Source organism: Myxocyprinus asiaticus, chromosome 12 (genome assembly GCF_019703515.2).
Source record: "Myxocyprinus asiaticus isolate MX2 ecotype Aquarium Trade chromosome 12, UBuf_Myxa_2, whole genome shotgun sequence".
Lineage (NCBI taxonomy): Eukaryota > Metazoa > Chordata > Actinopteri > Cypriniformes > Catostomidae > Myxocyprinus > Myxocyprinus asiaticus.
This window is the reverse complement of record NC_059355.1, coordinates 855,483-872,436: the sequence shown is the minus strand read 5'-3', so window position 1 is coordinate 872,436 and position 16,954 is coordinate 855,483. Positions and strand designations below refer to the sequence as shown.

Here is a 16,954-nt window from a genome sequence, read left to right as displayed (position 1 = left end):
CCAGGAAAAAATTAGATTTGGTGCATAACGCAGGACTTTTAACTAAAAAAAAATAAAAAATAAAAAAAAGCCAGAAATACACTTACTTTTTTGAAATGATGGAGACTTGGCTCTGTTACAATCCTCTAAATTTAAGTATTTACCAAATTAAGCTTTTTATAGCTTCATTCACTAGAGTAAAACTATTGGCAACTATCAGCATACATTTTTGCCAATAACCAATAGTTCCAAAAAGCAACTATCGGCACCGATTAATCGGTAAAACCGATATATCGGTCTACCTCTAATTTTTAGGATGCTGTGTCAAGTTAAAAGTAGTGGAAACTTTGAAAATTGCATCTCAAAGTTCCTGTATCCTGTTGTGCTTCCTCAGTGAGCGGTTCTTATTCTGTTTGTGCACTGCTTGTTAGGTTTGATGAGGCGCGCTGCCACCTATTGGCATAGCTTGTAAAAACAGATGTACTTCAAGCTTGAATTGCTCTTATGGTAGGAAAATCCGTACTTTTATTGTGGAATTTACGTACACGTCAGGGGGCTTGATTAATTGCATTCACTTTTTAATGCGTTATTTTTTAAAATAAATAATAGTACTAAAATAAAGCGTGAAATCAACAGCCCTAGTTGAAATACATCATAGCTTGTCTGTGCAATACACTGAGCTATTGTTGCAGTGATCTGATCATGTTTGTCTGTAAAAAAGCTTGTTAATCCACTTGGTGCCAAAGTGCAGTCTGCTGTGAAAATCTTCCCCTTCAAGTCCCTCAGATACTTAGAGGTATGTCAGCACAAACCAACCAAATTAATGCCAATATCTTGTCATAAAAGTATTGCTAAATAATATCCTAAATGTTGCTTTTTGTTCAACTTTCTGTATGTTTAGCTCAAGCGAATTCCTCCCCATTGTCTGGAGGGTCTTAGAGGAGTATATTCTCAGCTGGAAGTCTTCAATTGGTCAAAAGGCCTCAGCTCACTAGAGGTACATTTCACCCATAAGCACTAGTACAGTGATCTCAAGTGAACTCTCAAGTTAAACATGTGCATGATATACAGAAAGGAATTGTTGGATTTAGTGTGTGTGTGTTTGTGTAACAGGAGCTTCTCTCTCTGTGTGGAGGAGATCTCAGTTTTGCTTTACCCTGGTTAGAACTTCACACCCTCAATTTCAGTTACAACTCTATTTCCTGTCTCGACAAGTCACTAGTAAGACACATCCTGTTTTAAACTTAAAACTCATGAAATTGAGTAACTTATAAATTCATATGACGATTTTCTATTTGATTTAGAGTCTGCTAAATGTCCTGAAGTGGCTTGACCTGAGCCACAACAAGATCCAGGACTGTGCTGAGTTCTTAGTGGTAGGCTGCTCTTGTAGTTTACATTCTTTTTGCTCATGACAGACCCAGACAGAATAATCAGACTTTTTTTTCTTCTTTCCCCACTGTATTTTCTAAACGTATTTTTTTGGGGAAATCTGGAATTATACAGAATGGATTTAAAAAGGAAATCTGTTAATTGCAGCTAAGAGAATGGCACACTTGAATCTAGCTTAAAGCATCAGATCAGATTCGCCAAAATATAAAAAATGGACATGGTCAGGGGGCCTGAGTACCTCAGCCAGTAAAGACACTGACTACCACACCTGGAGTCGCAAGTTCAAATCCAGGGCGTGCTGAGTGATTCCAGTCAGGCTTCCTAAGCAACCAATTGGCCCAGTTGCTAGGGTGGGTAGAGTCACGTTGGGTTAACCTCCTGGTGGTCGCTATAATGTGGTTCTCGCTCTCGGTGGGGTGTGTGGTGAGTTGTGCGTGGATGCTGCAGAGAATAGCGTGAAGCCTCCACACACGCTATGTCTCCGTGGTAACGTGCTCAACAAGCCACGTGATAAGATGCGCGGATTGACTGTCTCAGACGTGGAGGCAACTGAGATTCATCCTCCGCCACCCGGATTGAGGCGAGTCACTATGCCACTATGAGGACTTAGAGCGCATTGGGAATTGGGCATTCCAGATTGGGGAGAAAATAAAAAATAAATAAATAAAAATAAATAAATTACTGGTCCTTTTGAGTAAAAGATTTCAATGGTGGATCTGGGCAACTCTTTCATAATCTTTTAAGCATTATATAAAAAAAAAGAAAAACAATAAAATAAAATGGACACGGTTGGGGTGGTAGATTTGTAGAATTCTATGAATGATAGACGTTTTGATAGATAAAATTTTGCGGAACGTTCTTCACAAGTAGATTCCGTGTGGGCCTGCTCATGATTTTCCATTTGTTACTTGTACTGGAGTGGAGTAAATTTAGTTCCCTCTCTGTTTCCATGTAGCCTCTTACTGAACTAGAGCATTTGAATTTATCCTATAATAACCTCCAGAGGGCACCAGTGCTGGGCCTGAGTGCCCAAGCCAAACTCACCACATTGGTCCTTAGAAACAATGAGCTGGAAACTATAAATGGTGAGTTTTCTGGTCTTTAATATCCATTATGTTTCCTTGGTCTTCTATGTCCATTTAAGGTGGTTTTAAGGCACAGCAGCAATAAATGGCTCATTTAATTCATAGGGTAAGAGAGCGTTTGGATAATAGTCGTTAAACTTGGTGTAATTGTTTTTCACTAACATACAGTGCCCTCGACTAATATTGGCACCTTTGGTAAATATGAGTAAAGAAGGCTCTTCATTGTTTATTCTTTTGATCTTTCATTCAAAATATTCACAAAAATCAAACCTTTAATTCTAAAGTTTCATTTTCTGTTAAAGCACGATTTTCTGTAAAGCTGCTTTAAAATGGTGTGTGTTGTGAAAAGCGCTATACAAAAAAAAATGACTCGACATAACTGATGAAAATAACTGAAAGGGGGGAAAAATCTCATAATTAAATATTTTCGTTTGACAGTTATTGGCACTCCTAGTAATTCTTATGAGTAAAATATATCTGAAGTATATTCCCATTCATATTTAAAAAATTTTAGTACACCTTGGTGACTAGGAACATGAAAATGTTTAGTCATGATTTCCTGTTTCACATGGGTATAAATATGTGGTAACACACAGGCCAAATTCCCTTAATCATCCATCACAATGAGTAAGACCAAAGAATATAGTTCTGATGTGCAACAAAAGGTTGTTGAGCTTCACAAAATGGGAAGTGGCAATAAGAAAATGGCTAAAGCATTGAAAATGCACATTTCCACCATCATGGCAATAATTAAGAAGTGTCAATCAACTGGAGATGTTATGAATAAGCCTGAAAGAGGACGTGTGTCTATATTGTCTCCACGCACAGTGAGGAGGATGGTTTGAGTGGCCAAAGAATCTCCAAGGATCACAGCTGGAGAATTGCAGAAAATATTTGGGTCTTGGGGTCAGAAAGTCTCCAAAAAACATCACCTACATCACCACAAGTTGTTTGGAGGGTTTCAGGAAAAAAGCCTCTGCTCTCATCCAACAACAAATTCAGGCATCTTCAGTTTGCCAGACACTACTGGAGCTTCAAATGGGACCGGGTTCTATGGTCAGATGAAACAAAAAAAGAAGCTTTTTGTCAGCAAACACCAGAGATGGGTTTGGCGCACACAGAGAGGTAGCCATATGGAAAAGTACCTCATGCCCACGGTTAAATATGGTGGTGGATCATTAAAGTTGTGGGGCTGTTTTTATGCCAGATGTCCTGGACTTCTTGTTTGGATACATGGCATCATGGACTCTATCAAATACCAACAGATACCAGCGTGTGCCAGAAAACTTAAAATGGGCCATGGTTGGATCTTCCAGCAGGACAATGATCCAAAGCACACATCAGAATCAACACAAAAATGGTTCACTTACCACAAATTCAAGGTTCTCTCCCATGGCCATCCCAGTCCCCTGACCTGAACCCCATAGAAAACCTGTGGGGTGAACTGAAGAGGAGAGGTGACCAGCGTGGACCTCTGAATTTGAAGGATCTGGAGAGATTCTGTGTGGAAGAATGGTCTCAGATCACTTGCCATGTGAGCCTTCTTTACTCATATTTACCAAGAGTGCCAATATTAGTGGAGGGCACTGTAAGTGGGCCTCAGGGAAATAATAATAAAAATGTGACTCCTTTGATGTTTGTTTGAGTGATTTGTGGTTGTTTTCATTGTGCTGAATGCCATTTTTCTGTTGCCGTTAAATGCTTAATGGTAAAAATGCCCTTTTGAGTTTTTATCTGTGTTTTAGTGACAGGCCTGTGTTTGTGAGCACACACATTTAGTTTGCTCAACATTACAATTTGAGAGAAATTACATGAAACAAAATGGGAGAAACTCATTAAAAGTATTATTTCAGAGTCTACCTATAATTTTACAATTTGATTTGAATCTGTATTTATTTCCATTTATAATACTCAGTTCATGCAGCCCTGTAGGGTGTTCAGTTCACTTTCACATAATTTTTAACATATTTTTGCTTCCTTTTAACACCTCATATTTTGCAATGTGCTTGATTGCAAATGTAGCTTTTTACTGTCAAATGTAACATGCAAATTTTGTGCATTTATTGTGAAATAGTTTGAATAGACTGTTTACTAATAAGTGCATTATCTTTTGAATTATTTGCAGGGATGGAGCAGTTATCAGCCCTTCGGTGTCTTGACTTGGCTTATAATCTTCTTATGGAGCATGCTCAGCTTGTGTCACTGTCTTTCCTTCATAATCTCAATATGGTAAGATTTAGACCCACAACAATTTGCCTCCAAAAATGCATTGTTGTTCCCTCCATTTTAGAGTCTTTTCTCAAATGATGACCAATCCGTTTTAGAAAGGACCAATGATTTTTGCTGGCATAGCACAGTGGTAGCGCACATGCTCTTGACACATTAGAGCTGTGGTGCTTACGCCTCCCTCGCTACTCATTTTTCTTCTCATCTTGACTGTACTAATGGATAAAGAGGCAAATAAAGCTTAAAATAAAATAAAGAAAATAACCAATATTTTCAACCCTCTGGTGCATTGTGTCCACTACAGTGGGCAGGTCTTTAAAATACAGATGCAGGGAGTGAACTTACGTCTAAAAATAAAAATGTTTTTTTTATTTATGACCGCATGTTCTGAAGTAAAAAAGTAAAAATCTTTTTTTTTACCCCCTTTGTGATTCATGCATTACAATAAGATTCATGAATAATTCATGCATAGAGGGTTTAAAAAAAATAATACATATTTAAACTAAGAAAAGATTCACTGACATGGATTTCTCAATCTATTACTCATCAACTGCTTTAACATAGAAAACTTGAATTGAAGTAATATGTGCTGATTAAACTACCTTCTTCTTAGGTAACAGCTTATCACAGATTTTGTTACGAGGATGATTGTAAACTGTCAAAAACACACTGGCGCTGCAGTGTGATGAAGGTGAAGTTGATACAACAGAAATATATGAATATTGTATAAAATTGCTATTAGTTTAGTTTGTCTCAAATAGTCCAAAGCACTACATTCTGATGACCTAATAGCCTACATGAGCAATCAGTGCATGGACCCTGATGATTGACGCTTATGGCTATATTTTAACTTAAAAACAAGTAAATCTGCAAGTGCAGTAAGACAAAATATACTTTCACAATTTCAAGAAACAGGGCCCTGTTTTCTAAGAGCGCAATGGCATAAGTCATAAGCACAAAATCAGTGGGCATGGCCATGAAGTTTTTTTATTTTCATGCAAGCATACGCTAAGTCTAGGCACAAGTGGGTTTGGCGAAATCGAGCTTGCAAAGTGCTAATGGGCTGGGTTAAGTCAGTTTAATTTGGAAGTTCTTCTCCGGTTATTGCAGCATCTCCGTCCTGTTATGTAGTCCATTCCCTGTCAAGCACCAGTGATATAAACAAAGACAGCACATTCAGAAGAAGTTGGTAGTGTTTGACTTTGCGCTGAGTTTGGACTTTGCGTTGAAAACAGACTTGCTTTTGAAACGTCTTAACGCAATGACCTATTCCTCAGGAAAATAGCAAGTTGTGCTTCGTGCCACATCGCCAGAAACACGTCAAAACAATCAAAGACCATCTAGTGCATGTTTACAAAAGACCAGCATTTAAAAATGGCACATATGGGTGCAGAAATGGTCCAGGACACTTCAAAACAGCAAGACAGAGCAGCTGAATGAAACAGAATGGAGGTCTCCTATTTAGAGTTATAACTTGACATCGCTTCTTTTAAAAGTCATTCATCTAGTGCAGGTTTATGTAGAAAAACATTTAAATCCAGATAGGTACATGAAAGTGACCTGTGTAAATCGCTTTAAAAGTGTAGATGAATCTCCCATGACAGTCTTATCTCTCTCCTCTTTATCTGTGTGACTGACTGAGCACCAAAGGTGTTGATGTCTTGCTGAAGAGGGAGTCATATGCAGATGTATTCGGTTCTTGTGACATCACAAGTTCCACTAATTCCAAACGGCCCATTTCTGGAGCTTGGTTTAAATAAATGTTATTTTTTCTATTATGAAGGAAGTTTTCTGTTCTGAAACGTACAGTATGTTTTTATAGTTCAATGAACTCTTAAATGTCAAAAGATCAAGGAATATTTGATTCCTCATGTCATGACCCCTTTAAGGCACATACAGTTGAAGTCAGAAGTTTACATACACCTTAGACACCAGTTCTATGGATTTTTATACAAGTTTGCGTGTTTTTGGGCAAAGATTTTCTATGTATATCGTGTAATGGACTATTGCAGTCAAAACAGATGGATGGCATCATTGTTGGATCAAACTCTACATTGCCATAACAAAAACAAGGTAAGGACTTGCTTTGTTGTTGTGTTGTCTATTGTGCATTCTTTACACAAAATAAGAAATCGTCGGCTGAAAGTCATTTAGATTGATCAGTGCTTTCATTGGAAGGAATCTGCAGCCTTAGATCTTTTAAATGGTGTATTGGTTGACCAGGTTCCTTCATACAGCGATACTGTACACATTTGCTGAATGTCAACAATTGAAAACACAAGGCCGTCCATGGCCTTCGCGAATAGACAAGTTCAACTCAATTCCTGACATTTAATCATAGAAAACATTCCCGGTCAGTTAGGATCACTACTTGGAGTGGTTAAAAAATAAGATTTAATGACTTCAAGCTACGGTAAGTGTATGTAAACTTCTGACTTCAACTGTATAACTTGGGAAAGAGTTAACATATAAATTGGGTGTGAATTGGTTCTTCATCATGTACGTGCGAGATAGAGAGCGCAGGGTCAGTTTCGTTCTCTCGCTTTGTTTGCCACATTCTTGGATATCTACATTAATTTGGGGCGTGCTTCTGGATTGCAAGCTGCATCTTCATCCTCTCTGGCTGCACCACTTCGGTGGTTAAAACACGTAATGTCCACCAATTGTTTCAGACATATACAACAGCATTCAGCTAATTTTTTAATGAAATAAACAGATACTATATTCCTCAAACTGCATCAAAAACATGGAAAGAACAATATTAAACAGTAATGCCAAATTAAGTAAATGCCTTAAATATAAAATATTAATCTTATGCATTGAAAGTCCAATGATGAAAGTCTGCCTGCTGTAAGGGATGAAATTGGTATATAAGAGGAGTGTCGATGCCAGGTATTGTCCAGTTGAGCCAACTTGCTTTTAGCATTAATATTTCCTCTGACTGTGGTGGCAGCTAGTCTAATTATAGGATAAGCATGCAGTACATCTGATTTTTTTTGTCTTGTCCTACATACTATGTTGACTGTTTACTGATATCTGTCAATGGTCTCTTTTCAGCTAACTTTGAAAGGAAACCCTCTGTATTTTCAGAAGACACACAGGGCCTCTACTGTGCGACACCTCTCTCCACGAGCTGCTTTCCAAGGAGTGAGTCATTCACTGTTTGTGTACTACAATAATTAGTGCACCTCCTCTAAGCAGTTCGCTTGTTAACATTTTATTGTACTATGCAGCATCCAAAAATCTTGAATAAACTGGACAGTCAGAATGAAGCTGTCTCTATTGACCTGTTTCATGTGATGTAACTGCATGACCGCGCCGCATTGTTTGTGAACTAAATTCCATATACGGTACCTTCAGTGTGCTGCGCTGTGGGATGTGGCCAAAGTCAGTGAAATGTTTCTATATATAAATCTTGAAGAAGTACTACTGCTGTTTACGTACCAGAGCCAAAATGACATATTTTTTGTTCAATAAAGTTAGATCTTTCAAGTGACACGGCTACATTTTGCCAAAGTCGAGCAGTGATGAAGGGGAGAGCAGTAATAAAACACTTTTTGGTTTTTGCTCGTTTATTCAGACATGTCAGTGATCTTCACACTTGTCAATTACATAACATAATTGAGTCGGATGGAATTAAACTGGAAATACGCATTAGATAATGTTAAATTCAAAGCATCCAGACTGTATAAAGGTATATGATAATTGTAACACATTACAAGAAATTAAAAGCACTATATTGTCAAAATACAGTATATAATGTATGTAGTCAATAACAACACATTATAAGATAATGAAGCACAGACTTAATTCAATCATGCCACCAGAGCACAATGTAAACATAGCCATATTTATATGAAAAATACTGATATGGAAAAATACTGTATATATTTTTTTTAATTAATTTATAACTAAATTAACTACGCTCCAAATGAGACTGTTTTTAAATGCATGCCAACATGAGTAAAACACAATAGTAACTGAACTCCAGGTGTGCATGCATAGGTGTGTTCACCTCAGAGTTAAAAGCAGATCTTACATTCATACAGACCGGATCATCACAGCCGGTTTGTAATATTGTGGCCAAATCATACCAGAGAACATTTGTAACTTCTGTAAGAGAGGTGTTTACTGTGATGTACCACTGGGCATGTGTGCTTGTCACCGTATGGAGATTAATCGTGGAAAAAATATGTTTAAATGTCCGTGAAAGTAACATTTGCTGATATTTGTGCTGTTTTCAGACCTTTCCTGGTACTTAGCACATAACACATTTAAAAAAAAATGTCATTATCATTTCACGGGTTTTATTCCCATTTACCGCCATTGTTTCCTCCTGCTGATGGTCACAAATATTGCCGCTGCGTGGAAAGTGACAGCACTGAAACAGGTCAATATATCAATACACAGTGCCCAGTTTTATTATAGTGACCACAGTGAGGTTCCACTTTCATTTTGATGTCATACACAGCAGTAATAGTGAGATGAATGCATGCAGGTGTATTGATTGTTTTTCTTGCTGTTCTCCAGATCATTTTGTGCTGTGAGTTAAAGTTTTAATATCAGTTTGTGTTTTAGTTCCAACTGGATGGCACCCGTCTGTCCCCGTCTGATCTGGTGGTGGGTATCAGATGTCATTTCATGTGCCATCTTAGGTCATTTAGCCCTCTTTGATTCACATATGATTCGTGCTGTGTTATGGCAAGCAAATATAATATAAAATAATTATAAAAATATAAATATTTTAATTTGCAGTAAAATAGATTCAGTAAAATAACAGTGAAGTGGGTATTCTTTCCTCTCATGAAATGTAGTCAGTAAAACCTGAAAATGGCCACAGGCATATCCTAACCATAAAAAACTTTGATGTATTATATAAAAACAAAAACCTCCAAAATAATAATTTGACTATTTATTTATTTTTGTAATACTCAAAAAATTTGGATTCAAAGGCAAATGAATGCATAAAGGCCTGAAAGCATTTGAAAGAAGTAAACATTTTGGTATCAAGATTTAGAAAGGGAGATTTATGCATTTTCGTTTAAGCCGAGTACAGGTTTCCTGTCAGTCTCCAGATCTAGAAATGATTTTTTCTTGTTCAGAAATGTAATTATAAAGATAAGAACTGATATTGACCACCATTTGACTTTTTCCTTGTTTTTATTCTGTGACGCTTGTGGCGTTAATGATTTCTGTTTGTCACAGATTTTACCAAAACCTGGACAACTGACTGGTCAGGTTTCCCTCCCTGCTCAGCAAGTTTCTATGGCACCTGACCGTGGAGGGCAGGAACTGTCCACTGTAGGCGAGGACATGACTGACAGTGCGACTGCAAGCATACCAGGAGTGAATCTAGTCCGTAAAAGAAAACACAAAGTAAGGCCACATCTCAAATCTGCCCATTGCATGTGTGGTACACTGTTGAGTGGACAGTGAAAAGATTTTAAAATAAAGAGTAGGCATAATAAGGTTCCTTCCTTAATGGAATGTTTTGTAGTGATGTGATGCTGCCATTAGGAAGATAAGCTCTTCTGTAATTTAAGGTGAAACCTCTTGGCTTTTGCAGAACAAGGTGAAAGTGAGAAGAGCCAGTATCTCAGAGCCCAGTGACACGGACCATGAGCTCAGAGGGCCGTCTGCTTTACAGGGTAGGTGCTGAACAAACAACTGAACACAACATACAGTAGGTAGTCAGCCAAAAGGATCCTTACCACTGCGTGAAGTACCGCTGCTGTGTTAACACTTAATTCTCACATGTGAAGCATGTTAGAAAAAACACCACCTAGTGGCGCAAAGGGACACTTTTTATACTATAGTTTAATGTGAAGAAAGTGAGAGTTTGAATGAATAACATTGTAAATGTTATTATTTTATTTTACAATTTGCTGTGTAGAAGGAGATCTAACAAAGCAAAATTAATGGCAGCATTAAAGGGGTCATGTAATACTCTTTTTATTATACTATTTTATTATTTTCCCTGGCGTCCATTTATAATGTTAGTAAAGTTTTTTTTTTGTTGTTTTTTTTTTTTAGTAATACAGTATATAATAATTTTCCACACTGTCTCTGACTCTCTGTCTGAAACGCTCGGTTTTAAGTTCTCTGGCCCTTTAAGACTTCAGTATAAATGCTCACTGTTATGATTGGCTAACATCATGCAGCCCCTCCAATACAGCCATATTTAAAACTCAGTTTGAAGAAAATGAAAAAAAACAAAAACACATAATGCACTCCCAACATATTGCATCCGATAACATTAAACTGTTCACTCAAGCACAGCAGCAACATAAACTATCAAACAGTCATGACATCCGAAATATTCTTGAATGAAACTGTTTACTCATGATTTTGATTCGGGTCCAATAGAGTTTTTAACTGCACCATCTTTAATGATGCTCATTCAATAACAGTTCCTTTGCAAAGATTGAATTATATATTGACTGGTTCACAAGCAATCCACACTGGTAAACACATACTATGCACGCTGAAATGTGCTGAATACGTAAACATAATACAGTCCATGGTGATGTTGGGGCGACCAACCGGCTTCAACAGGCCAACGCAGAGATGCTGGTCTTCACATCTCACATCTTCTGTGTTTGTTTACACACAGAACGGCGTGTGTTTCTCCCAGTCAGTGGCAGCAGCAGAATGAGGCATGTTTTTAAAATTTGGGTTTGTACCTCTCTGAAAACGCACTGCACATCGCCGGAAACACATCAGAAAGATCAAAGACGTACATCGAGGGGCCTGGGTAGCTCAGCGAATATTAACGCTGACTTCCACCCCTGGAGTTGCGAGTTCGAATCCAGGGTGTGCTGAGTGACTCCAGCCAGGTCTCCTAAGCAACCAAATTGGCGCAGTTGCTAGGGAGGTTAGAGTCACATGGGGTAACCTCCTCGTAGTGGCGATTAGTGGTTCTCGCTCTCAATGGGGCACGCGATAAGTTGTGCATGGATCGCGGAGAGTAGCATGAGCCTCCACATGCTGCGAGTCTCTGCGGTGTCATGCACAACGAGTCACGTGATAAGATGTGTGGATTGACTGTCTCAGAGGTGGAGGTAACTGAGACTTGTCCTTCGCCACCCAAATTGAGATGAGTAACCGTGCCACCACGAGGACCTAGTAAGTACATTGAGTGCATGTTTACAAAAGACCAACAATTAGAAATAGTACAAATGGGTGCAGAAACGGTCCAGGACGCTTCAAGAGACTGGTGTTGGCCCACCTAAAGGACATCACTGAACCCTTCCTGGATCCCCTGCAGTTTGCCTATCGAGCAAACAGGTCTGTGGATGATGCAGTCAATATGGGGCTTCATTACATACTTCAACATCTAGATAGACCAGGGACTTATGCAAGGATACTATTTGTTGACTTCAGTTCAGCTTTTAACAGCATCAACCCCGCTCTCCTATGGTCTAAATTAATCCAGCTCTCCGTTCCCGGGGAAATTCACTTCCAGCACATGTACGATCAGCACTGGTGTCCCCCAGGGATGTGTGCTCTCCCCACTACTCTTCTCCCTGTATACAAATGACTGCACCGCCAAGGACCCCTCTGTCAAGCTCCTGAAGTTTGCAGACAACACTGCTGTCATCAGCCTCATCCAAGATGACAGCGAGACTGCATACAGAAGGGAGGTTGAACAGCTGGCAGTCTGGTGCAGTCAAAACAACCTGGAGCTGAACACGCTCAAAACAGAGGAGATGATAGTGGACTTCAGGAGAAATACCCCAACATTGACACCCCTCACCATTCTGAAGAGTCATTGAAGTTCCTGGGCACTACCAGGAAAAAGGCCCAGCAGAGGTTGTACTTCCTTCACCAGCTGAGGAAGTTCAACCTGCCACAGGAGCTGCTGACACAGTTCTACTCAGCAGTCATTGAGTCTGTCCTCTGCACTTTTATAACTGTCTGGTTTGGTGCAGCTACCAAGTCAGACATCAGAATACTACAAAGGACAGTTCGGACTGCTGAGAGGATTACTGGTGCTCCCCTACCCACCCTGCTATAACTGTACACATCCAGAGTGACGAAAAGGGCTGGTAAAATCACTCTTGACCCCATTCATCCAGCACAATTCCTCTTTGAACTGTTGCCCTCTGGCCGGCGCTACAGAGCACTGAGCACCAGAACCGTCAGGCACAGGAACAGTTTTTTTCCCTCAGGCCATCCATCTCATGAACAGTTAAAACTGCCCCCAAATACTTTCCTTTGGTCAATACAACCATATGCAATATTCAATCCATTAATTCCTACTTATATCCATATTTCATTTGATATTTTTTAACATATCCTCCTACTTCTTCATTACATTACATCACCTGTACATAACTGTATATCTTTATATAAAATATTCAACATTATTGCTCCATTGTATATTTCTCATTTTTTATCATATCTTGTTTTTTTATTTTTATGTCACTATATGTATATATGCTTCAATGTATATGTTTGTATGTACTGCATGTATATATGGTTGCATTCTCTTTGCACTGGAAGCTTCTGTCACCATGACAAATTCCTTGTGTGTGTATGCATACGTGGCAATAAAGCTCATTCTGATTCAAAACAGCAAGAAACAGCATAGCTGTCCTATTTAGAGTTATAACTTGAAATTGCATCTTTTAAAAGCGGTGCGAGATGCATGATAATGGTCAAAGCCGTTCATCTAGTGCAGGTTTATGTAGAAAAACATTTAAATCCAAATAGGCACATAAAGGTGTCCTGTGTAAGTCCACTTAGGATGAATCTCCCATGACAGGCTTATCTCTCTCCTCTTCACCTGTGTGACTGACTGAGCACCAGTGGGCGGGGCCAAGGGTGCCATGTTGAAAAAAGGCGTTGATGTCTTGCTGAAGAGGCAGTCATATACAGATGTATTTGGTTCTTGTGACGTCACAAGTTCCACTAATTCCAAAGGCCCGTTTCTGGAGCTTCGTTTAAATAAATGTTATTTAAGGAGGAAGTTTTCAGTTCTGAAATGTATAGTATGTTTTTATAGTTCAATGAACTCTTATATGTCAAAAGATCAAGGAAAATGTTATTCCTCATGTCATGACCCCTTTAAGAGTTATAGCTTAGTTAGCTCATAATTTTACCATTGGCATACAGAAGAAAATGCTAGAATGACAGCCTTTTAAATGAATGGAAACCATTGCTATATATACAGTATGTATATATATATATATAAAATGTGTGTATGTGTGTATATATATATATATATATATATATATATATATATATATATATATATATATATATCAATCATACCATCTTCCTAAAAATCTATACAAAAATGCATTGTGAACGTTCATAATTTTATTTGTAAGCCATACTGAAAAACAGCAACAATGCATTAAACTAATGGTGGCATTCTCCCATGTTTTAATTTACCCGACTATTCAGTAGTGGTGGACTAATATAGAGTGATTTTACTGAAACCCCACTCATAAGTGTAATAAAATGTCAATCTGTTTATTGTGTTGTTGTTATCAAATCAAATCACTTTATTGTCACACAGCCATATACACAAGTGCAATGGTGTGTGAAATTCTTGTGTGCAGTTCCGATCAATATGGCAGTCGTGACAGTGATGAGACATATATCAATTTACAATAACATCAAATTAACACAACACAATTTAAACATCTGATATACACATAATTACACACAACAATATACAAATAATAACATACACTGTACAGTATACAATACGCTGTTTTTGTTTTTGTTTTTTTTGTTTTTTACTATATAGATACACATTATTCAATAAAAATTAAAAATTAAAATATATATATATAAAAAAAGTATATATATATATATATATATATATATATATATATATATATATATATATATATAGAATGTACAGTATTGTACTGTATTGACATTCAGGCTGTCTGTTGATAGTAAGTTGTTAAGAGAGAATATAATATAATAATAATATAATTTATGACAGTCCGGTGTGAGATATAAGAGTAATAAAGTGCAGTGTTGATGTATTTTGATCGTGGGAGATCAAGAGTTCAGAAGTCTGATTGCTTGGGGGAAGAAGCTATCATGGAGTCGGCTGGTGCGGGTCCTGATGCTGCGATACCGCCTGCCTGATGGTAGCAGTGAGAACAGCCCATGGCTCGGGTGGCTGGAGTCTCTGATGATCCTCCGAGCTTTTTTCACACACCGCCTTGTATATATTTCCTGGAGGTTATATGTGAGATGCATTCAAAGTTACAGAGACTGATGTGGAGTAGACTGTCCATAGAGTCTCGTGCAATAAAATGTAGGTCGAAACTCGCTTTATATTTCCTTTTGTTTGTTTGTCTGTTTGAATACACTTGGGAAAGTAAAATGCACCCAGCAGATGAGCGATATGCCTTTTATTTGCAGGAATACACATTTGACCACATAAATAGTAATATTTGATATTGATGAAGTTAATTTCAACATTCAAAACCAATGCAAAGACATATTATTTCAGAACTGCAAATATATATATACAGTATATATATGTACTGTATATGCATTACTGATTACTGATCACTTCTCTTTTAACAGTGCAGTGGTCTTCCCTAGTTTTGTCTAGTTCCACCTGAGCTGAAGCGCAAACAAACTCACTGCGTGGGGGATGCTATTTAAGCGTACTTCAAATAGTTAATCGGGGGAAAAAAATACACTTACTTAATCGTATATTCATAAGCTAATCATGCCTGTTTGGAAGATCGGTTTCTTGGTACATACAAATGGTATCCTCGCAGGTCCATGAAGGTCGTCAACGGAACGAGTTGCCCAGCCATTCCTCGGACAGAAAGCATGTGTCAGTGCTATTTACTTTTAGGACACCTATTCACTTATTAAAAACAGCAGCTTTAAATATATTAAAAGCATAAACATAAGCTCCTTGTATCTCACACTGCAGGAACCAGGGCTTCATTCACAACCTCTTCAACTTTTTTCATTTGCTTTCTTTAAAAGCAAACAAGTTTGTGGTGCTTATTAGTGCATTATGAATATATATATATATATATAGCGTCGAGTTCAATAAGGTAATGAGCAGGGTGAGTGGGGTCCAGAGTGATTTTTTTCCAGCCTTTTTGCTCACTATGGACGTGTGTAGTTCTTGAAGGGGGGGCAGGGGGCAACAAAATAATCCTCTCAGCAGTCCAATTTGTCCTTTGTAGTCTTCTGATATCTGATTTCTTGGCTGAACCAAACCAGACAGTTATTGAAGTGCAGAGGACAGACTCAGTGACTGCTGAGTAGAACTGTATCAGCAGCACCTGTGGCAGGTTGAACTTCCTCAGCTGGCGAAGGAAGTACAACCTCTGCTGGGCCTTTTCCACAATGGAGTCAATGTGGGTCTCCCACTTCAGGTCCTGTGAGATGGTAGTGCCCAGGAACCTGAATGACTCCACTGCTGCCACAGTGCTGTTTAGAATGGTGAGGGGGGACAGTGTTGGGGTGTTCCTCCTAAAGTCCACTATCATCTCCACTGTTTTGAGCGTGTTCAGCTCAAGGTTGTTTTGACTGCACCAGACAGCCAGCTGTTCAACCTCCCTTCTGTATGTATCCATCATCTCGGATGAGGCCGATGACAGTGGTGTCGTCTGCAAACTTCAGGAGCTTGACAGAGGGGTCCTTGGCAATGCAGTCATTGGTGTAGAGGGAGAAGAGTAGTGGGGAGAGCACACATCCCTGGGGTGCACCAGTGCTGATTGTACAGGTGCTGGAAGTGAATTTCCCCTGTCTCACAAGCTGCTGCCTGTCCGTCAGAAAGCTAGTCATCCACTGACAGATAGACGTGGGAACAGAGAGTTGGTGTAATTTATTCTGGAGTAAAGCTGGGATGATGGTGTTGAAAGCCGAACTGAAGTCCACAAAAAGGATCCTTGCATATGTCCCTGGTCTGTCCAGATGTTGCAGGATATGATGCAATCCCATGTTGACTGCATCATCCACAGACCTGTTTGCTCGATAAGCAAATTGAAGGGGATCCAGAAAGGGTCCAGTGATGTCCTTCAGGTGGGCCAACACCAGTCTCTCAAATGATTTCATGACCACAGACGTCAGGGCGACAGGTCTGTAGACATTAAGTCCTGTGATTTTTGGTTTCTTTGGGACAGGAATAATGATTGAGCATTTGAAGCAGCATGGGACTTCACACTGCTCCAGTGATCTATTGAAAATCAGTGTGAAGATGGGGGCCAGCTGGTTAGCACAGGATCGAAGACACGCTGGTGAGACGCCATCTGGGCCTGAAGATTTCCTCG

The 16,954-nt window shown here is 38.8% G+C and overlaps 1 protein-coding gene across 3 annotated transcripts in view; it reads left to right on the top strand.

Moving 5' to 3' along the window:
• The window catches only part of stk11ip (serine/threonine kinase 11 interacting protein), a 48,802-nt gene that overhangs the window by 5,916 nt on the left and 25,932 nt on the right, over window positions 1-16,954 (top strand). For all 3 annotated transcript variants that reach the window (XR_007898695.1, XM_051712571.1, XM_051712570.1), the window contains 10 exons: window positions 701-775; window positions 881-976; window positions 1,093-1,200; window positions 1,284-1,355; window positions 2,327-2,456; window positions 4,582-4,685; window positions 7,740-7,829; window positions 9,261-9,302; window positions 9,888-10,058; window positions 10,249-10,330. Coding sequence is in view for 2 of the 3 variants with exons in the window: in XM_051712571.1 (XP_051568531.1) it covers window positions 701-775; window positions 881-976; window positions 1,093-1,200; window positions 1,284-1,355; window positions 2,327-2,456; window positions 4,582-4,685; window positions 7,740-7,829; window positions 9,261-9,302; window positions 9,888-10,058; window positions 10,249-10,330 (970 nt within the window). In the remaining variant the exon portion in view is untranslated. The remainder of the gene's footprint in view (window positions 1-700; window positions 776-880; window positions 977-1,092; window positions 1,201-1,283; window positions 1,356-2,326; window positions 2,457-4,581; window positions 4,686-7,739; window positions 7,830-9,260; window positions 9,303-9,887; window positions 10,059-10,248; window positions 10,331-16,954) is intronic.